At 34.8% G+C, this 22,882-nt stretch overlaps 2 protein-coding genes across 2 annotated transcripts; one reads left to right on the forward strand and one right to left on the reverse strand.

Moving 5' to 3' along the window:
- Positions 1–1,129: 1,129 nt before the first annotated feature.
- On the forward strand, positions 1,130–9,456 carry LOC107788469 (uncharacterized). The gene is made up of 6 exons (XM_016610151.2): positions 1,130–3,105; positions 4,890–5,323; positions 5,446–5,607; positions 7,250–7,325; positions 7,873–8,028; positions 9,035–9,456. Exons 1-6 carry the CDS (start codon positions 1,621–1,623, stop codon positions 9,194–9,196), a joined length of 2,475 nt encoding a protein of 824 aa, XP_016465637.1. The 5' UTR covers positions 1,130–1,620; the 3' UTR covers positions 9,197–9,456.
- Positions 9,457–11,228: 1,772 nt separating this feature from the next.
- On the reverse strand, positions 11,229–15,542 carry LOC107788470 (ylmG homolog protein 2, chloroplastic-like). Its single transcript, XM_016610152.2, has 3 exons — positions 15,127–15,542; positions 12,496–12,695; positions 11,229–11,633 (listed from the first exon to the last, which is right to left on the reverse strand). Exons 1-3 carry the CDS (start codon positions 15,442–15,444, stop codon positions 11,366–11,368), a joined length of 786 nt encoding a protein of 261 aa, XP_016465638.1. The 5' UTR covers positions 15,445–15,542; the 3' UTR covers positions 11,229–11,365.
- Positions 15,543–22,882: the final 7,340 nt, after the last annotated feature.

Below are 22,882 nucleotides of genomic sequence, written 5' to 3' on the forward strand. Positions count from 1 at the left end.
CTGGCCTCACTAACTAATCAATGTTCTTTGACTCTCTGATCTGACTTCATTCACTTTCATTTTTTTCTTTAATTAGACACATGGGCACAATTAATGAGAATCTCTAGACATAGTATATATACGTGATTACTCGATCGTGATATTGTTTTCATACACTATATATATATATATATATATATATATATATATATATATATATATATATATATATATATATTGTTACATTCCAGCTGCCAATTAGTATATATTCCATGACAAAATGTATGTTTTCAGTTCAGTAGTTGCAAGCTTTGCTTCTCTGATAATATTGCGTGAGATTAACACGTAATTTGCACGTGATGATAAATAAAAGTATACAAAAATGAAAAAGCTAATGCATTCAAATTTGTACTTAAATACTTTAAATCATACTATAATAAGTATTTAAATTAATAAAAGTAGTATTTATCTGGCAGTATTTTCTAAATTCAAATTATTTAATAAATATAAAATCCTCATATTAGATTGTGCTTAATGTTCCTTCTATAGTTAAATTTACTAAACTGATAAATGTGGTAGGTGTAAATATTTTTTTTTCCTGATATTATCTTGCAAGGCATTACTTATTACATTTACACATAACACAAAAGTGAATCTAGTGTAACATACTTAAAGATTTAAAATATTCATAACTTTCTGATCCGGTTTCACCAACTAATTCGTTATTCTCGATTCTCTTGTCTGGCTTTGGCCACTTTTAATCTTCTTCTTTAATTAAACATAACAATAAAATGAGAATCATTAAACGCACTATGTATATTAATTACACGCTCGTAATATTATCTCCATACACTATAAGTATGTAGTTACATGCTCCAAAAATTAGTGTTCACAAGTATAGTTTTTTTTTCCTCAAATTACTGTAGTCACTTTTATATAGGATTAATAAAAATCTCAATCCATTTTCTCCAAAGTAATTTCCAAGAAATTTGAACACGTTTCATATTAATTAATTCCAGAAAAATAATATTAATTAATCCACTGCTAATAGTACGGAGTAATTTGTTTATTTTTGTAAAAATAAATTTAAAAATAGTACTTACGTACAACAAAAACGTATATATATAGTAAAGGCGGAAAGAGCTTTATCAACGCGCCCTGGTCTAACAATGGAAGACGACTTTTTTTTCTTTGTGAGGAAAATGCTTTGTAAATTTCTTGGTTTTATCGATATGTATAAAACTTTCAACAATTATCTGCAACTCAATACAATAATCTTCCTCAAATGACAATTGTTAATAGGATTCTACAGATTATATTACTTAAGTGCATTTGCTATTGTTCACACTTCAACTACTTACTTCTCACCATTATATTAATATAAATACCCCCCATTTTCTCCAGAATAAACACAATTATCATCCTTTTTGTATGATTTCTTGATTCTCTCTTGTTTCTTGATTCTTTTTGTGTGAGTTTGAATTGGCAATTTTATAATTGATCTTTTGTTCATAATTCGTTTATTTGTTCTCTGTACTTTTTGTCTGATCAAAACCCTTGAATTTTTTCTGGGGTTTTGGGTTTGATTGCACTTTTGGGTTTTTGGGTTTCTGGATTTTTGAGTTTCTGTATTGGTTTGTGATGGAGGCATTGAGTGGGAATCAAAGAAATGGGGGAGAGGGTATGAATTTGAGTGATTGGGTTGGGATGGAGCGATTGAGTGGGAATCAAAGAAATGGGGAGGGCCTGACTTTGAGTGATGGGATTGGGATGAAGAGGGTTAGTGGTGAAGTGGAAGGGAGCCTAGTGTTTAAAAAAGTTAGGCTTGTTGAAGAAGTTGATGAAATTTTTGGTTCTCTCAAAGACATTGATGAGAATTTTGCTTTGGAAAAGGTTAAGATTGATGAGCCTCTAGAGGGTAAAAGCGAAAGCGCAGTTTGCGGGAAATTTGATGGAAGTATTGGGTATATAGGTGAAATGGCTATTGACATTTTGGAAGGGGGAAGGATCAAGAATGGGGCAGTAGATGCTGGAGAATTCACTGTTGGGTGCCAAGAAAGTGGACTTTTCAGTTTAGTTGAAGAGTCTCACAATGGTATTCAAGTGTTAAATGGGAACATAGGGAATGGTATTGGGGGAAATGAATTGGGATTTGATCTTAATATTCCGGTTTGGGAAGCGGGTGATGGGAGTACTTTAGTTGGTCTGCAGGAGTATACTCAGAGCACTGTTGAATTAAATGAGATTAGTTCTGATGAGAGTGATCGTGTGGAGGAAAGAGTTAATAAGGGAACAGACAAGGGAAATGCGAAGCAAATTGAGGAAATAACGCCTTCTAATGCCTCTGGAGTGATGGACAAGGACCAGGATATTGGTGGAAGTAGTTCATTGGGTGGTGAGAGGAGATACACCAGAGAAGAAAAGGGGAAGGCTAAGGCTGAAAAGTCTTGGTTGTCACTTGCAACCTCGCCAATGGAGTTGGACTTGCAACACAGGAAGCAGGAGGAGGAGCAGGCTGCTCCAGCAGTGCTACAGTTAGGATCCGTCCAGCCTAGACAAAATGTTGACGTGTTACCTCTAGAAAATTTTGACGTTAGAAGAAGGTTGATGGCTGAACGTGCAGAAAGAGATAAAATTGCATTAAGGAAAAAGGCTCATCGCTTTGCACGCTATGATGCTCCGCGTGAAGGGTCTTCTAGTCTGGAAAAGAAATTACCAGCTTTGGAAACTGTTAAAGATCCGGGGAACACCCCCAATCCCTTTTCTACTGCACTGAAGAGTATTACGGAGCGTATACCTCGACGAAAGGATGAGAAATTGGTTACATGGGAAGCATCTCGACATCCTGAGAATAAAAGTTTTCCTCGTGTGATTCCTTCACTGCTAGATCTTTCCTTGAAAGCCCTTGCAGAAAATTCTGAATCAATAGTTTCTCTCAAAGGCGTCCCTGATATCTTGAGACGAAGATTGACTGAATTGCTCTGCCATTCCAGGAAAATGAATTCTCATATGTTGGACCTTCTTGTTCAAGGATCACCAACGCAAATTTGCATAAAGGACTGTTCGTGGTTAACAGAAGAGCATTTTTGCAAATCATTTCGAGACTTTGATAGAAGAAACTTGATGGTAATCTATACTTTATCATTTTAAGTATTAGTTTTTTTGTTCTCTGTCAATGTGCCATATGTTATTCTCTGAAATATTTCTGCCAAATTATGATTAGGGTACTAGAGGGTCGAATTAGAGTGTGATTTGTAGTATTATACAGTTGGATAATTGGAGTAATCCTATTGTTACATGCCACCAATAAGGCTAGGACAAAACTAAGCAGCAGTCAAGGACGCAAGGGTATTTAGCAACACATTCATTCTTTCTACTACTTGAATGGCATAAGTTTCCAACCACAGGGGACAAGATACAGTAGATAATTCTTAGCATTAAGAGTTGATTTTCAGTTGACATACAAACTTTTCTTCCACTGTTAATCGCAGAGATCGGTAAAGGGCTAACAGAGCATGTAAGTAGAACAACAGAATAGTGCCATCTGATGATAAATATTTGCCGAGCTCTTGCTTTGCTTTTTATTGTGTTCTCAGTTTGGTATGTACTTTTGTTTTTAATGTTTCCTACGCTTGTAAATCTCAAAATCTTTATAATTTTATAGATTCACAAAAATTCTTCTATTTGAATTGAGAGAATTGGCTGACAATTCAACATGAAGGTATGAACTCATTTAGAGGAGGATGCATTTGGTGTCATTTGCATGATTAATAGCTGCTGAGCTTTTACTTCTGCTTTAAACTGAGTTTCCTGGTTGGGATATACTTTTGTTTTAGATGGTTCGTAAACCTGTTTTCTGAAATACTTTGTTATTGTATGAATTTGTAAAAACCCTTCTGTTTGTGCTGACGTGTGGGGATGGCAGAGGGGAGAGGGCTTCAGATCTTCAGCAAAGGTGTTTACAATAGGTTATTTTTGTCTTATCTGTATAGGGTGCCCGTTTGGTGCATTTGTAATAATACCATTATTCATTGGGTAGTCCTGACTCCTGCATATTTTCCTCATCCTCTTCTTTAGCAACTGTATGAGGTCCAGAGGGGCTGGCCCTAGTCCTTTATGCTTGAATAATTATTGAAGCAACTCTTTTGTGCCTTCTTCCTGTGAGTGCTAAAGAGCTGACTAGGGCTACTGCCTCAGTCAAGTTTTATACTATCTTCTCCCAGTAACGCCGAGTTCTTGTTGCAACATGGAGGGCCGCAGTAAATTTCAATGAAGAAGTTAGCTTAGTTGGTGAAGTGGTTAGTTGAACCTTTATGAAGAATCTTTTCCGGTGGAGTGTGGACACTAAAAGAGTTGCCCGAGCAGTTTTTCCATATAATGACCTTATTAAACTCCATTATTTTTCTTTTTGAGGTAGAGAGAGATAGTACATTATTTCTCACTATTCTTAAAAGGAGATAAATTGAGAAAAGCATGTGTGATGTAGCTCACTTGGTGGGATTTTACTGGGTTGTTGTTGTTGTTGTTGTATGTGTGATGTAGCTCACGCTAACCCGAAAGCAGTAATGTATATATTTCAACATTATGTAGCACAGGATTTAGTTGTTTTTTTTTTCCTCACTGCTGATATATATGATTTTGGTAGAAGTTACTTTTCAAGTTGACGTCCTCATTCTTACTGATAAATTTTGAAGTGTGACCTCATGCATTTCCAAGCAAGCCTTTATTTTCACTTATGTTGTTTTATCAGTCTGCATAATTTTTTCTACTTTCTTCTTTCTACCTAGTCTCTGGGAGATGATATTATATGCAAAATTGTTGTTATTGTTGTCGTTACTACTACTGCTATTACTTTCTTTGATGATTCTGGAAGCTGATATAATTCTTATACCTATATGGCCTGGAAGCAGGTGCTTCAACTAGATCTATGTGGACAACCTACACTTGATCTTGTGTTGGGTAAAACCATAGCTCCGGCTTCAAATAGCTTGCCTAATTTAGCCATCTTGTCGCTAAGGGGTGCCTGTCGGATGTCTGATATGACGATGGAAATACTTGTCACATCAGCACCTTCTCTACAATCCATTGATTTGGGTCAATGCTCCCTTTTGACCCACACTAGTATTGATATTGCAGCCAACTCGTTGGGATCAATGCTCAAGGAGCTCTATATAGATGACTGTGAGAGCATAGATGCGATGCTTATATTACCTGCACTGGAGAAGTTGGAGCACTTGGAAGTGTTGTCAGTAGCTGGAATTCATAGCATATGTGATCAGTTTGTAAGCGAGTTACTTACAGCACGTGCTCAAAATTTCAAAGAGCTTGATTTTGCTGACTGCCAGTAAGTACATATTACTTCCACATCTTGATTTACAATGGCACAGTTGGTTAATATTTAAATGTTTAAAGGCTCATAGCATTTAGATTTAATTTAGTCTTTTAACCTCATTGTTCTGGATGCAGGAATCTGACAGATCAATCTCTGAAGTTCATTGGAGATACATGTGCTAATTTGCATTCATTAGATATTTCAAACTTGAATAAATTGACAGATGTGGGACTACAATTTCTTGCAAATGGTTGTCGATCAATTCGAAGACTCAAACTTTGCCGTAATAGTTTCAGGTTTGGTCCTGATATCCAGTTTGCTTCTTGAAAGTTCAATTATGCTGCCATATTTGATGACAATAGTGATGGCTCCTTCACTAAGCTTTTGTCAGCGAGCATTTTACTAAGTCACCACAAATTAAGTTCTCTCCGTCCCACACTCCTAAGAGGAATAAACAAATATGAGTAGCAACTTTTAGATGTTACTTCTATATCAAATAAGCTTAGAACAAAACAAGAAATAGTATTTTTGTATTGTGGCCATCAATTTACTTCTTTAATACATATTTGTGGATCATGTTCTTTTTCCTTTCCTTTTTCGATATCAGAAGCATCTTTAAAATCTCTTAAGAGAAATTGGACTTTACCTTAAAGGAAGGAAACCAAGAAGATATCAGTGTCCTGAAATTTACCATACTTTGACTTGCTGCAGTCATGTGTTGTGGGGGACATGCGTAGATTTGTCCTGCAGACAAGCAGTCGACATGATATATTGAACATGTCTACCCTGCGCATTTGACTTGCATCATGATTGTCAGAAACCTCTTAAGCCTTTTAAGTAGTGAAGCTCGGATAGAGAGCTGACCGCTGAGAAGGACTAGATTGGTTTCAGCACAGAGGTAGTGCTATCTTGAGGGATCTTTTACACATGCTCCTTCAGACATCTGGAATCCTTGCCAGTGATACATGCTGTCATTGCTATTGAAATTAACCTAGTTATTTCTTTGTTCTGACACTCCGTTGGGAAGTGGGGGTAGCTGTTAGGCAATTAAGGTTGAGCACAACTCATTATTATCCTATGTTTAACTTTGATGAATTCCTTTTGGACTTTCTTGTGATCAATGTAACGGTGAAAAGTGAGAGACACTTAGCATTTTTCAGTGGCCAAGAGAATGATTGTATGGGAGAGGTCCAAGTGAAAGGTCCCTGTACTTGGTTATTAAGTTGGCCATATTATGCCTCCATATTAGATTTAATGTCAGGCTCTCAAACTAAAATAGAATAATTACCACTTAATAGATAAGTGTAAAGGGCTTACTTCAAGTGGCAAAGATTGAGTGACTGTGGCTTAGCTCACAGGCTTGAGCTCTACGTCATGCGAACTAAGCCGGGTATTAAGCGGAGAAGGGTAGATGGGCGGCCCATTATCTGCGAGTTTCGGAGGCTGTGGTTGGTCCTAAGGATTTGCCTAGGACTTATTTCTCAGTCATCAATATAAGGTTTATTTGTTCCCATTGTGCATTGTATATGCCACTTTGTGGTTTATTTGCTCCCCCTTTTTCAGTAACATCTACCATGAGTGAACTAGTAATTCACTCTGTTATCATGGTTAAACCCGGTGAATTGACTCCATGACACATGACTCTGTATATCTTAAAAATTTAGTATGATGATGACTATTCTAAGTGATAAATTGTGTCATCATGATAATGTTATACCTGATCTTTGATCCAATGGATTACTTGAAGAGCTGCTTGCTATATTTTCTTGAATTACCAGCAGAAGCTGTACTGTTTGTTTCCGACATAGGAGAGCTTTTAATGTAATTTTTGAGCATTGTGGCAGTTCTTATACGGATGATCTAAATTCTGTTGGCAGCATCATTTTGTGGTTTTCTTTGTTATACAAGTTCCAATCTAATATACACTTTGCATGTTAGTGATGAAGGTATTGCTGCATTTCTGGAAGCTTCTGGAGCATGTTTGGAAGATCTTTCACTGAATAATTGTTCTAAGGTATACATAATCATGCAAGAGTATCGACTCCGCTCTCAAATATGCTTATTAAGCCCAGTGATATTCCTAGTTTCTATCAGTTGTTGAGCTACGGAGTAGATTCTAGTAATTCCTGAGTTTGTACCTAAAATTTAGCCATTGGTCTGCATTTAAGAGTCCGATGATAATCTCACTCATAATTTGCATTGTGTTGCAGTTGCCCTCTACTTTTAGTTATAACTTATAACTAGGATATGATCTGCAGCATATTTTTTTTGAGGTTGTTAATAGATCAAGCATTTTGCCCATCTGTGGTCTTCTCTTACAATATGGTTGTGTTAGGTTAGCCTGGACTCTTAGTCAAATAATAAATTAATTGATGAATAAGATAACCATAGCATCATTATCTCTGTAGATAGGAGGGGGGGGAGAGAGAGAGAGAGCAGTTCCTTTTGGGGAATTGTTAAAGAGCAGGAAAAGAGATATTGATTGCCTTTTGTCCTAAAAAAGTGCTGGTTTCTTTTTGGTACTATTTGCTTTGTTAGTGACTGGCGGAGATCTTTGACAGGTTAGCACCAGCACTGCATTCTCACTATCCAAAAGTTCAAGAAAGTTACTGCATTTGGACCTATCATGGTGTCGTAGAATAACTGACGAAGAGCTAGGACTGATTGTAGACAGCTGCTTGTCTCTCAAGCTACTCAAACTCTTTGGCTGCACACAGGTATACCTGTGCAACCCAATATTTGTGGTTGTTTTAAGTGTTTACCTATTTCATACGCATTATCATTTTCTTGGCTCATATCCATGCAATATACACCACTGTACTGCTATAACAATATAACAAGAAATGGTTCAGGGATTCAATTGGCGGCACAACCTTCTCTGAGTTCACTAAATTGATTTGCTCTTTCTGCTTGGGTTTCTTTTCCAACCAGTTGATTCATAAAATCTCGGTCTTTATGCAATTTAGTTAGGATTCCTTTGTAAAGTAATTGGTGTTGTTGTTATGCTGCTTGAGATTTAATGCCTCATCTTTGCTATCTACTTTTTTTGACCTTATAAACTATAACAGCGAACACTTGTAAATAATGTGGTTGACAAAGTGACACAGAAATAAGATTGATCCTTGTGTCATTATTACTCAAACAACTAGGCGCAGTCTTGCTCATTTATCATGGTGGCAATTGTTTCACTAGTATGATATTGGGATTTAGACTAATGTTAATGACATTGGGATTTTATCTAGTTCTTTGGAGTTGCTACCTCCATGATGTCTTATTGTTTTTTGCCGCTTAAGTGCCAACTGTTTTTTGAGCTAATCCTTTTAGAGAGAAGTAGTTGGATACTCGGTGGTCTAGACTTCCATGACCACAATCGTAATTTCTTGATCAACGTTGTTGTAGAAGCCAGTTAGCATCTTATCAATTTGGCCAGTTGCCCCTTTTTGCAATCATGATACATCTGATATACCTTACACAAGGGAAAGGGGTAAAGAACAGATTAAAAAAGAGGTGGTAGTTCTATGAGTGGAACTAGTCATGCATTGTTTCTTACCTCATCCAGTTCTCTCTTGTGTGTTCTTCATTTTATTGTCATCTCATCTTCTCTGATTTAATGTGATTGTCATATGTGACTCTCTTTTCTGAAGTTTTACTGAGTGTAGAACTGGAATGAGATATAAGAATCAGACTGTTCAGTAATTTGCAAAATTTTGCTTTTTCTTGCAGATAACAGATGTATTCATCAATGGCCACTCAAACACAGTAGTGCAGATCATCGGATTGAGTCTGACTCCAATATTAGATAAGATTAGTAGGTTTGACAATGTGGAAGTTCTGTTGAAGTATTCACCACTACTGACGTCTAGAGATTCCTCATTCACAGAATAGCACCCGTTGGAACAAAAAGAGATTGCCTTTTTAATCTTTTCTTTGGAACAGCCTCTTCTTCCTTATTTTTGAGATAGATTTTACTTTACAGGTCATACATGATAGCTACAAGGCAAATGGTTGCCAAAATCTGCTTTGATAGCAGTATCTCTCTTGTCCTCAACATTTTAGCTTCTTTCTGATCATAGAATACACCAAGTTGATTACTGTAACAACAATCTCCTTATTGCTAATTAATGGATGGTCATTCTTTCATGTCATCATGATCTACTTGTTGCTCACTTTTGAATGTATTATGTGCTTGTAAATTTATCAAATCAGCTTATGAAATCTTGGATTATCTAATGGATGTTGCGACCAACAAATTCAGGATTGCTCGTCTTCTTGCAATGGAGAACACATTGAACAGAAGGATACAAGGTATCTTTAGACCCTTTGTTTATTCATGCTAGAGAGCTTTAAACTTCAAAACAAATGCAAGAACAAGCAGAAGAATGAGAATCCCAGTGGAAGAACCACCAACCCTATGAATCCAGTAAGGATCAAACTTGGAAAAGCTCCCGTCCAAGTAGCATGACATAGCAATGGCAATGATGAGAAACAACATTAGCAATGGCAAGCAAGAAGAGATGCTAAGTGATTGCTCTTCAAGCTCTGGATCGACTACCTTTCTCCTGTCGACGTACAAAGGTGAGACTATGGCAACAAGTGTAAGACCTATGGCCAGAAGCTTGTGATCATACGATGAGAACCGAGCCAACTGGTGAGAAATACTTATGCTCATGATGAGAGTGATCAAGAAAAGCAGTGGAAGATAGGGAAGGAAGTTGATGGTTTGTTCTTCAAGGTGGGGTTCAGTAGTGTTTTTTCTACTGTCAATATATAGAGGAGAGATGACAGCCAGAAGTCCAATGCCTATAGCCAAAAACCTTCTATCATTTGTAGGAAATCTGCCTCTCCTGCTTAAAGATTCCTGCTCCATTGAAAAATAGTTTTCAATGCTTCCTCAACCTAGACCTTTGAGAGGGATATTGGTTATTAAATTGTCTTAGTTTCCAGAATCTTCTCTTTCTAGTGATCTAGCCATAGGATTGGGGGACTTCATAGATTTGAATTCGCATCCCTTATGATCTTTGCATTAAAAGTAACCCTTTAATATGTTTAAGAAAAAAAACATAATAGAGTAATCCCTGTAGGGGAAAAAGAGAGGAAGAGTAACCCTTTTTATTGAGGATATTTCTAGAAAGTGAAAAAGTTCATATTCTTTTGGAAGATAAGGAAAGAAAGGCAGCCCCTTTCTGGTTATGTTGATCAATATTGTGTGGTGTATGGATATGAACAAAGGCATAGGAAAGGTGGAAAACGAATTTGATATGCATGCAAGTGGTATTTGTGTATTTGGCATCTGATTCTTGCCGCATAAAACTGGAATCTCTCAGACTCTCAGAGTGCTCTCTATTTCTACAAAGCATTAGTGCAATTTTTTCTTTATAACAGCCGCCCAAGCCAACTTGCGGGCACCTCGACTATTCCACCTGATACAACCATCTCCCATCACCCAGGTACTCAGTAACTTTGCCCACTAAGAAATCACTTAGCATTTTTTGTCTCTACTAAAATTTGAATCCTGACTTTCCATAGTTTTCATCCACTTCATTAAATATTCGGCCACACCCTTGGGTGCCTATTAGTGGAAAGTTATTGTAGTTGCATTTTAACTAAATGCACATTTTTACCTTATCTAGTCTGCACCCAGATTCTCATTGCATTAAGTAGAGTAGTAGACAGGTTATAGCCAAAAGGAATTGAATGATGCTGTAAGCCTGTAACCTACAGAGTATTAGCTACCTTCTATGGAAGAATTAATTAAATAGACAAGTTTTTAAACGAAGTGATTCACATACATCATCAACTAGCTTGTCGGGGCAGCATACTTTCGTATATTGCAACTCCATCAAAAGTATTTTCACGTGATAGTTACATAATCTAATAACTTGTAGCTCCAAAAGGAAGAGAAAATAGAATGATTATATGATTCAAAGGAAAAAATAAATTGAATTTTATAGTACAACATTGGATTTACATATTTAATGTCAAAGTGTAGTGTCTACAGGGAATGCTTATTACTCAAGTATTTGCTCAATTCATTAATGATAGCAGAAACCGACTTTAGCTTTCATCAGCAGTCTTTGACTTGTTTCCACTAAATCTCCTCATCCATTTCTTCTGTGATGTTGTAAGATTAAAAACTGGTGCATGAGGTGGAGTATCTGATGATGCTCTCCTAGTTGTCGACGGAAGTTCAGCAGGAAGTGCAGATGCAGTGCTGGTGAAGGCATTCAAAACGAGAAATGCCAATATAGGCGAAAGATCCAGGGTCCCTCCAAGTGGTGGAATAATCCCGCGGAATATGTTCAAGTATGGATCACATAGAGTGCTGAAAAAGAATACAGCATTTTAAAAGATATATATATATGCATTTCACACCGGATTAAGCCACAAATGTATTTAAGTAATTTGACTCTGCAATACTTAGCTGACTGACACCAGGTTCTCTAAGTGGTTTTCATTCAAATAAAATATGAAGAAAAAGGTAATCAAATTCTGGATCATCGGACTTTCAAACAAAATATTTTTCGTCAGAAAACTGCAATATCCACAGTTTAGCTAGCACCTGTCTAAAATTTTAAAAATAACACATGAAAAGAATACACAGCTGAGCTTTTCTGAATACTTCCCATGATGTTGAGCCATAATATTATAACAAAAGAAGAAGCAGGCCCATGGAGCTCAACTGATGCAGTTGATTTGCTTGTAGAAGTTCACGTTCTTGCCACTTTTACTGGGCAAGAAGTAATAATCTGCCCAAGGATTCCAGTGGATTACCAATTATTATTAGAATAAAGTCCTAGTGGATTATTCATATAGCACTGTCCGTCTTAATTACCCAATCTGATTCATTCAACGCAAAGCCACAAACAGCAGAAAAAACACACTGATACTGTCTTAAAAGTAAAATAATATAACAGAAAAAGCATTTGTGAAATAAAAATGAGGATAAATGCATTGGATCTACTGACAACCAATAGAAATTTAGTTATTAGTGTTTTTTCTTTTCCACTTTCCATATCGGTTTTTGAATTAAGACAAGGGCGATGCGTTTTGGACACTTGGAGTTTTGAGAACTAAGTTTTGAATCACTGTTTAAAACTTTATCAATTTCTTTCCTTTGACAATTCTTTCATTTGAATATATAGCAGGTCATTTGAAGCATAAACATTTTGAGCTTTAAAGCATACCTGAGGGGACTGACAATGGCAGGAGGAGCATTTGGGAACCAGGTTAAAACAAGCCTGGCAACCAGCAACGAGTTGTAGATGTTCAAGAAATTTATAATTCCATTTGCAACGACAATTCCTGCAACTGAGTCACCAGGCAAGACAGCCGCGAAACTGTGATGGGACAGATTACCCAAGTTCTGGTAAGTTCTGCAGTGTACCTGCAAGTAAATTCAGTTGAGATTAGTCGGACTTATATATCATTTGTCAAATAAATCAAAAGAACAAATTGTTATGTAAAGAGGCAGTAAAAATACAGTGTTGGTTACGTGATAAGTCATAAATCAAAAGTGCTAGCCTAGGGTTGATCACCTGTTGCTTGGGAACCTTCATTGCTAACACCAAAACAACTAATTATGTCAGTACAAGGGGAAAACTCTGACATTTGAAGCAATATTCAAAGCGAACCACCTTTGGCCCACATTATAATTTGGAGGTTGAAACGCAATAAATTTTAAGGGGCGTTTCTTTATGGATCTAAGTTAAAGAACGTAGACTGATGCTGAGGGTGAAGGTTTACATGAGAATGCTTTTACTTGAAAAAGGACACTTAACGTAATGAGATAATAAGAGGCCTTTGCTAAACCAATATCAGTTAGCTCTGCAGCAGGTCTAAAAGCAAGCTAAGTAGGTACATTGCCAGCTGGTTGCGAACTGACCAGACCTAACCAACTAATCCTTTATCTCGGGCAGCCCCATCTATAACATTCCATTCCATCAACCCGTATTGCATTTTGCCATATCAGACAAGATAGATGTATTGAGTGAAAGGGTGAAAACTAAATGTTTGAGAAAGGAGATTTAGAGGTGGAGGAATTGGCTCAGGACCGCGGATAGAGAAAGGTGGAGTCAAATGAGAGGTTCCAAGAGAGAGGCATAAGGGAGAACATAAGATCTGAACCTGACACAAGGCTTCTTATAAACAAGAACATAGAACCATACAAAGAAGAAACATATCTAACGATAAACGTTTATTAGAACATAATGAAAAAAATAGGATAGCTGACACTAAGATAACCAAACAGAAGCTTGATTCGAGTATGAGAATAGAATATATCTGCAGGGCACATGTTGAAACTGGATCAGATTCCAGAGGTGGACCTTTTCTTATATGTACATTCTCTAGAGATTTTAATGGCAGCATAGAAGTTTGTAAACTAAAACATTTCAATTTTTATACATCGTCAACTATTAATATATCAACGCAATAGCCTGTCCACTCACTGCAGGGCCAGTCAAAAACATATCTTGAAGTCATTTCGAAATCAAAGCACAACATATTGCCAGTCAACCAAAATGACACATAGCAACATAATCAATCTGAATAACCTTCATTGTTTTCTTTCCAAGTCTCAAATTTAGTTTGTCCGAGAGGTTCTCTCCAAATGCTAACCATTTCTCATAGAAGCAATCAACTTCCACTATAAACATAATCAATCTGAATAACCTTCATTGTTTTCTTTTCAAGTCTCAAATTTAGTTTGTCCGAGAGGTTCTCTCCAAATGCTAACCATTTCTCATAGAAGCAATCAACTTCCACTATAAACAGGTGGTTGCATATAGCCAGTGGCTCAATAGTCTGAAGCTCTTTTAGTTCTTACAGTTTGAAACATACAGAGTCTGCTCTAGTCATTATTACCTTTTTCCACTTTGAAAAGAAAACTAAAAAAAAAAATAGAGAAATGCAGGAAGATGTCCAACAAAACCACTGATAGAATCCACATTTCACAAAATTTCCTTCCCAGTTCCTATAGCCAAACTGAAGCTTTTGTGAAGAAATGTACTAACATTCACAATTAGAGAGAACATTAACTGTTCTATATAAGTAATTCCTTACAATCCCTTGAGGAACAGCACGCCTATACATCTTAACAGATATCAACTTTTGCGACAAGCACTTGGATTTGCTTTATAGTAAGTATCACATTTTCAAGTATCTAACTACCTTTAATGAAGATATCAGCCACTTAATTTAGAATCAAGCCGTCCGATATACATCCATCTTGACTTTGAGGGAAACTGCTAACTATTTTACAAAGCTAACTCAAGGCCTCAGGTGTAAAGTCTAGATTTATGGCGTCTTACTAACAAATTTAACTTTCTTGGTCACAGCAGATAAGTTGCTCTATAAGTGTTCATGTACACTTATGGTAAACTGATGTTGGTATTCTACTAACATCAAACAAAACCTAGTGAAACAAACTTACCAATTTCTACATATGTCCAACTCCAGATTTAGAGCATTAAAGTATGCAGCTTTAACAAAATTCATCATTGCTTCAATTGATTCTACCCCAATTTAATAACTATCTCCCTTTAATAAGATACTTATTTCCACTCTAGCCACATTGCAGCGTAAAATACGAAGCAAAATCTCAAAATCATCACATCAAAGTTTAAAATTTGAATAGTTTGAACATATTTGAATTTTCTTTTAACAAGCTAAATGAATTTTAATTCTTGAAAATAGTGAACATTTTAGTGTCATATAAACTGAAATTGAAGCGCGCGCAAGCGCAAGCGCGCGCGCGAGAGAGAGAGAGAGAGAGAGAGAGAGAGAGAGAGAGAGAGAGAGAGAGAGAGAGAGAGAACCTGGCAGAAATCTTGGAAATGGGAAGAGAAAGATAGGATTTTGCTGAAAAGGGGATGATGAGGGGAAATAACAGAATGAAGCAATTTAATACATTTCTCAGCAGTGGAGGAAATGGAGTTGTGAAAATGAAGAAAGGCATTTGATGAAGCTTCTTGTGCCATGTTTAACAGCTGAAGATTTGATTTTGGGAGTTGTTTGAGGAATGGAGGTTGAACAAATGGTGGGGTTGAGAAGGGTAGTGAAATTATACAGTTTGATATGACACTGTTTTGCTTCTCTTCAGCCATTGAATGCTTTGAAGAAGATTGAGCAGCCATCTTTTGACGTCCCTCCCTTCAGTTCACTGGTAGGCTATAGTAAAGAAGATAAGAAACAGGAGACAGGCTGTTCTAAATTATTTTATTTATTTGGTTTTAAAATATAGATATTTAATAACGTTTTCAATTATTTATATCGAAGCTCCAATATATTTAAGTTTGTTATAAAATAAAGACTATAAAAGAAATAAAATGAATATAAGTATAGAGGGAGATTAATATTTTATTCAACTGTCAAAGTTAATGTTCATAATGAACTGAAAACTTTTATTTATAGAATAAAGTAAGTAGCTGCGATGGTTTTCAGGAAGCAGCTGCAAGACTTTTCTTTAGGTGCTTGTAAACTGTCTGCATGAGCTGCTTGCAACCTGCCTGTTTAATAAGAAGCCGCTACAAATCATTTCATTGAGTTGCTTATAAGCTATCTACATGAGCTGCTTGCAACCTACATGTTTAATAAGAAGTCGCTGCAAATCATTTCATTGAGTTGCTTGCAGCCTGCCTGCATCAGCTGCTTGTAGATAAACCTCAACATAGTACTAAATGGATAATCTTCTTCAGGAAGATTATCTATAGCGGAGTAATGAATTGGCATCCACAATATAATATTTTCATAACACTCCCCCTTGGATGTTCATTTAAAGATAACGTGCATCGTTAAAACCTTACTAGGAAAACCCCAATGGGAAAAAATCTAGTGAAGGAAAAAAAGTACACATATTTAGTAATACGCATTTCTAGTTGCCTCGTTAAAAACCTTACAAGAAAAACCATATGGGAAAAAACCTTAGTAAGGAAAAAAAAGAGTACAATGCGTATTTCACTCCCCCTGATGAGAACCTTGTTTCAAATATTTGAGTCTCCGCATTCCAGTCTTGTATACCATCTTCTCAAAAGTTAAAGTTGGCAAAGACTTAGTGAACAAATCTGTCGGATTGTCACTTGAACGGATTTGTTGCACATCAATGTCACCATTTTTCTGAAGATCGTGTGTGTAGAATAATTTTGGTGAAATGTGCTTTGTTCTATCTCTTTTTATAAATTCTGCCTTTCATTGGGTTATGCATGCATCATTGTCTTCGTATAAAATTGTGGACCTTTTATCACATTCCAAACCACATTTTTCTCGAATGAAATGAATCACTAATCTCAACCATATGCATTCCCTACCGGTTTGAGATCGAGCTTTATGGGGAAGATAAATAACATGCATCTGCATAACCAACAAGATCTGCACTACCTTTGTTAGCATAAAACAAACTCATATCAAGAGTTCCCTTTAAATATCGCAATATATGCTTAATCTCATTCCAATGTCTCTGTATAGGAGAAGAACTATATCTTGCTAGTAAATTAACAGAAAATGCTATGTCGGGCCTTCTAGCATTAGCAAGATACATAAGTGCACCAATTGCACTGAGATAGGGTGTTTTAGGACCAAGGAGTTCCTCATCCTCTTCTGGAGGTCGGAACGGGTCCTTATTCACTTCAAGTGATCGAACAATCATTGGTGTACTCAATGGGTGCGCTTTATCCATGTAAAAGTATTTTAAGACCCTTTATGTATAGGCAGATTGATGGATAAAGATCTCGTCTGCTAAATGTTGAATTTGCAGACCAAGACAAAGTTTTGTCTTTCCAAGATCTTTCATCTCAAATTCTTTCTTAAGATACTCAATTGTCTTTTGGAGCTCTTCTAGAGTTCCAATAAGATTTATGTCATCAACATAAACAACAAGTATAACAAAATCGGATGCCATTTTCTTTATAAAAATACATGGACAAATAACATCATTTATGTAACCTTCTTTCAACAAATATTCACTAAGACGGTTATACCACATGCGCCCAGATTACTTTAAACCATACAAAGATCTTTGTAATCTGATTGAATATATTTTCTGAGATTTTGAATTTGCTTCAGGCATTTTAAATCCTTCAGGGATCTTCATATAGAATTAATCAAATGAGTCATATAGGTTATGACTTACATTTAAATGGCATGACATCTTCAGGTGTCTGGACTATAGGTCTGATCTTCACAATCTTTTACAATATTGTGTGCTATATTGTAACAAATATATCGTCGACGATCATTTCGTATCAGTTCGCAAGCGACATAACTGTTTGAGATCTCTTCACTTTCTTTATTTTTAGGTATCTGAACTTCTTCTGGAGTTTCATGAAATGTTGTGTCGTGGGCTTTTCTAGAGCTTATTTCCTCCTTATTATGATCATTTTGATTATTTGCTCCTATTCTTTTCAAGTATTGTTACCTTTGGAACGGATTGGTCTACCACGCTTCATGCGTACAGTAAACTCTATCCTTCAGGGACTTTAATTTTAATAGGAGCATTTGCAGCTGAAATATGATATTTAATTTTAAATCAGCAAATGCTTCTGGCATTTGACTTGAATTATCTTCTAAGCGAAGATCATATTAATGATAATTCGATTCATATAGTATATTTTCAGCTATTTTATTTCATCCCCAAATGTTAGAAAAACTAACTCATATCCCCAATCTTCATTGGAAAACATATCTTTGTGTAATATGGTAGAGAAATTAATCATATACCATACATCAAAAGTTATTAGATAGTAAAAATATTTATTTTTTTATCCTAAACCAATTGTGAGGGGAGGACTTATCATATTTTGTTGGTCTGATGCATACAAGTGTTGTTATATGCAATTTAAAAAATTTTAGACCAATACATGAGGCTTTGTTCTCATAAGCAATAGTTTAGCCATTAATAAGAGGTATTCAATGCTAAACTACATTGGATATAAACCAGCATCATCAAGATGAACTATCTTGATTTCATAATCTGAAAATTATGCTCTTAATTGAGAAAGACAATTTCAAATGTCAAACTGTAGGTTGACAATAAACATACATGTAACCATCTTATATATGCATCTATAAGTGGTTCACATGATAGGTGAATAAGTCCATATTCATCTTTTATATAATTCAGAATTCGAGGATTTTAGTCCCAACTTTAGCTGGTATAATCAAGTTACTATGAGAACAAGCAACACAAGAGAATTCTTGAAGAATCTTCGAGTTCTTTAGTATATGCTTATCTGAATTCTCAAATAGCTCATTTAAAAATGGCAAGTGAAAACTATAAGTTTATCATGGCATGTGCTATCTCTAAGTAAACTTCTAGTTTACTATGGCATAAACTTTTGTATCAGTAAACTTTTGATTTACCGTGACTACTTTTGTATCAGTAAATTTCTGATTTACTGTGACTGCTTTTGCATTAGTAAACTTCTGATATATTGTGATACATGATGTAGTATAAATTTGAAGAATAAGGCAGGTATCTTCTCACATACATATTTACCCCATATGATTGTGGAAACATGAAGATTTTCAATCTTTCAACCATTTGTAGTCTCAGTATGATAGTCATATATATTAGTAAACTTCGGTTTATCATAACATATGTTTTGACCACAATAATGACAAATAAGCTCTTCGGGAGCCTTCTATTTATTGTCCACAATCAAATATTATTCAGATACTACTTGTGTCATGTGTCTTCTAGACAAACAGTTATCTCTTCAGGAGCTTTTGTTGTACTACTATATATTTCTCAGACACTTCTGGTATCATGAGAGAAAATCATAATCAAATGAACAATATAAAGCTAATTCTAAATTTATAAATGACGAAAAATAAGAATTTTAATATTTCTACCACTAACTTTGTGACAAATATCTCCTCCAAGAAGAAATATCATTAACATCTGAATATTTTGTATCAATACGGCAACCACATAGTCATTGCATCTTTTAAGTAAAGATATACGAATTGTTATTTCATTCGGAAAACTCAATAACTAACCATAATATATTAATATGGTTGTAGTAGAAAACATTCTACAAGAATGCTTTTGCCTTAGAATGATACTTAATAAAATTATCCAAGATGTTTTACGTACAACAAGTACGTGTGATAATGATCTTTATGCTACAAAATAATATTTATATCCTCTATTATTCTACCTCTTCAGGAGGTGAGTTGTGGTATTTCTTCATTCACTCTGGAGAATGAATATGTGCTTCAAAAATAACTTTGAATAGCTCATTATTTTGTTTAAGCACATAAAGATACTACTTCAAAATATTTTCCTACTTCAGGAGAAAATTTCAATTGTGTTACTTCTTCAGGAGCAAATTTAAATACGAAATATTGAGTATATATTCTATCAATCATATTAACTCTTCTGGAGGTGAATAGTAATATATTTACAACAAGAGCGCGTTCATATTTATGACTTTATTAATATTATCACATTCACTTCAGGGAATAGATTAATATTTATAAAAAAATTCTCATCCTTTAGGAAATCGAACATAATTATCTGAACACGCATTAATCATATCAGATTGTGATGCTTCAACCTCTTTTAAAATATTTACTACTTCAAGAGCAAATCGAGCCGTGCATGTATTATAGAGAATATTTATCTAGCTTATCTTTAATTGTAACCATAAAAAGCCTAAATTATCATTTCTGGTGGTCATAAGCATATACCACTTCTGGTGGTTAACAAAATTTAGTTACAATGAGATATACGAAATATAACCACTTCTGGTAGTTGTATATTTCCTGCAAACTCTGCTGGAGTTTAAGTGGATCTAACAATGTTATCCACTTTGTAATCCTTTATTAAGATAATAAGGATGAAAATAAATACCAAAATAGGTACTGTATACGTAACATATAACAAAGCAAGCGATGATAAAGATATTAAAATATAAGCAAATGGCTCAAATTAAATTACGCAAATTTGGCCACTCCATATGTAAGTGATATCTACATCACTACTGCCAAGAAGAAAAACTCACCACCTCAAGGATATAATCTGCCTTATGATGCTCGGAATGAACAAGATCTGACACAGACATAAGAGTGTCACCTTACATCGGAGATAAATACTGAAATGGAAATTAAATTCGATATAAGTACTCAAAATGGCAGAGTCTCGTGATGATAACGTGTTATAAAATAAAGTCTATAAAAAAAATAAATTGAAGACAAGTATAGAGGGAGATTGATATTTTATTCAATTTTTAAAGTTATGTTCATAATGAATTGAAAACTCCTCTATTTATAGAAGAAGGGAAGCAGCTGCGAGACTTTTCAGGAAGAAGTTGCAAGGATTTTCTTTAGCTGCTTGTAAGTTGTCTGCATGAGTTGCTTGCAACCTGTCTGTTTAATAAGAAGCCGCTGCAAATCATTTCATTGAGTTGCTTGCAACCTACCTGCATCAGCTGCTTGTAAGTTATCTGCATGAGCTGCTTGCAACCTGCCTGTTTAATAAGAAGCTGCTGCAAATTATTTCATTGAGTTGCTTGTAACTTGCCTGCATCAGTTGCTTGTAGATAAACTTCAACAGAGTACTAAATGGATAATCTTCTTCAGGAAGATTATCTATATCGGAGTAATGAATGGACATCCACAATATAATATTTTCATAACAAAGTTAAGCTCGTATAATTTTATGTATAGCCCATTACTTTTGGTAGGATGGCTTTGTGTATTATAATATATTGTTTGATATATTTTTTGAACATATGTACATTTTATTTGGTATTATTTTGTGCATAATTAATGCATATGAAATAATGGTATTAATAATGTAATAAATTTTAATGCATATATTAGCTTAGTTAAAGATAAAATTACCCTTTAATACTTATGTTTGATTAAAAAAATACTATTATATTAATACAAGTTTGATGTAAATTTGATACTGAAATTGCTCTCGCTATTTATATCCATACTCCCCCAAATTTTTCATTGTAAATCAATAAAGAGTTAATACCCTAAAACTCCTCTAAACTATCACGTTTTTGTCAGTTTCATGCTTAAACTATCCGATATCCCCCAAAACCCCTTAAACTATATTCTCCTTTATATTAAAATACCATCGTTATATTTCGGATAGTGTGTGTGTTACACGCTCTAAATTATCAAAAATATTTGCCATGTGGCAATCCACGTATGGGGTTAATTAGCTTAATCTAAAAATTGACTTAATTAGTTATTTTAAATAATAATCAAGTATTATTAAAGGGATAAATATTCACCCAGTTAGAAACAAAAAAAAGAGGGGTAGGATAAAAATATTTCTGTCAATTTCGCTTTTCTTTCCTCTCTTCCAATGATGGATACTACAACTCTCAGTAGCGATTTGCTCCATTAAGCTTCGTTGTAACCTTGATTTTCCCCAATAATCCTCGATTGCTTAGTCTTATTTTGTTTTTGTTCAAGATTGAGGATTAAAAATTAGGGTTTGCTGAAAAATCTAGGATTCATTGGAGTTCTGACTGAGTGAAGATTATTGGTAAAATTTCGAGTTGCTTTGAAGAAGATAGTTATGCACATGTACTACTTCTTTAAAAACTAACTTCTTTGTTGTAAAATTATTGTATAAATTCGCTGGGTAACTTAAAGTCAATTTTACCAAAAAAATTAGATCTTTTTTGTGAGTTGTTGAATGAGTGTTTCTTCTTTCAACTAAATTCCGGTAATAAATGAAAGAAGAATAAAATGAGAAAGATAAAAAATAGATCCAGTAATAACAAGAGAGGGAGAATATTAGATGGAACCAAATGGAGAAATGAAGAAGAAAGGAGAAAAAATTGTGGGGGGGGGGGGGGGGACGGTGAAGAAAAGAGGAAGAAAGTGAATAAATGAGGAAGAAAGGTTTAATTAGCCGTTACATGCTGTTAGGTGGGGACCTTTTGATAGATTTTTCAGTCATTACGCGCGCAATAACAAGTTATTACACACGGGTTGCCAAAAATATAACGAGGGTGTTTCAATATGATGGAAAAAATTGTTTAGGGGGGTTTTGGGGACACCAGATAGTTTAGCAGGAAACTGACAAAAACATGATAGTTTAGGGGATTTTTAGGGTATTAACTCATTAATAAATATGTACTTTACTAATTTGTACTGGAACGCACTTGTAATCAACTCATTTTACGATTATTCTTTTAATTCAAACTTTTTTGCCTAATAATCTAAGAAAGTGGAAAATAAAATTATATCTCTACTAGATAAATAAATACTTAGCATATTTTCTTTTCTATAAATAAATATTCAGTTCTATACTGCAATATAGGTAGACAAATCAAATAATTTTTTAAAACTTTTTTCATATAAAAATATTCCTCAAACAAGATAAAGTGATGGAATAGTCATGAGGGTATTTTTGTAAACAAATAATTCTTTTAGAAATTATGTGATACTTTAATATATCAAACTAAATAATGAATAAGAAAAATATAACATAACTAGTACCAGCATTACAAATAAATCCTATCATAGTATTATTCTTATGCGCCATACCAAAGAGCCCAAGTAGCAGTAACAATCATTGTGAAAAAAAAATGATTAGTAGTAAGTAAT

This window comes from Nicotiana tabacum, chromosome 23, assembly GCF_000715075.1.
Source record: "Nicotiana tabacum cultivar K326 chromosome 23, ASM71507v2, whole genome shotgun sequence".
In the NCBI taxonomy this organism is placed as follows: Eukaryota; Viridiplantae; Streptophyta; class Magnoliopsida; order Solanales; family Solanaceae; genus Nicotiana; species Nicotiana tabacum.

Excerpts from the sequence above, each read along its gene's own strand:
- LOC107788469 (XM_016610151.2), top strand. The coding sequence starts at position 1,621 with ATGGAGGCATTGAGTGGGAATCAAAGAAATGGGGGAGAGGGTATGAAT. Across the intron at positions 5,324-5,445 it reads CTTGATTTTGCTGACTGCCA|GAATCTGACAGATCAATCTC; the intron begins GTAAGTACATAT and ends TTCTGGATGCAG. Across the intron at positions 7,326-7,872 it reads CACTGAATAATTGTTCTAAG|GTTAGCACCAGCACTGCATT; the intron begins GTATACATAATC and ends GATCTTTGACAG.
- LOC107788470 (XM_016610152.2), bottom strand. The coding sequence starts at position 15,444 with ATGGCTGCTCAATCTTCTTCAAAGCATTCAATGGCTGAAGAGAAGCAA. Across the intron at positions 12,696-15,126 it reads ATTTCCAAGATTTCTGCCAG|GTACACTGCAGAACTTACCA; the intron begins GTTCTCTCTCTC and ends ATTTACTTGCAG. Across the intron at positions 11,634-12,495 it reads GCCATTGTCAGTCCCCTCAG|CACTCTATGTGATCCATACT; the intron begins GTATGCTTTAAA and ends ATTCTTTTTCAG.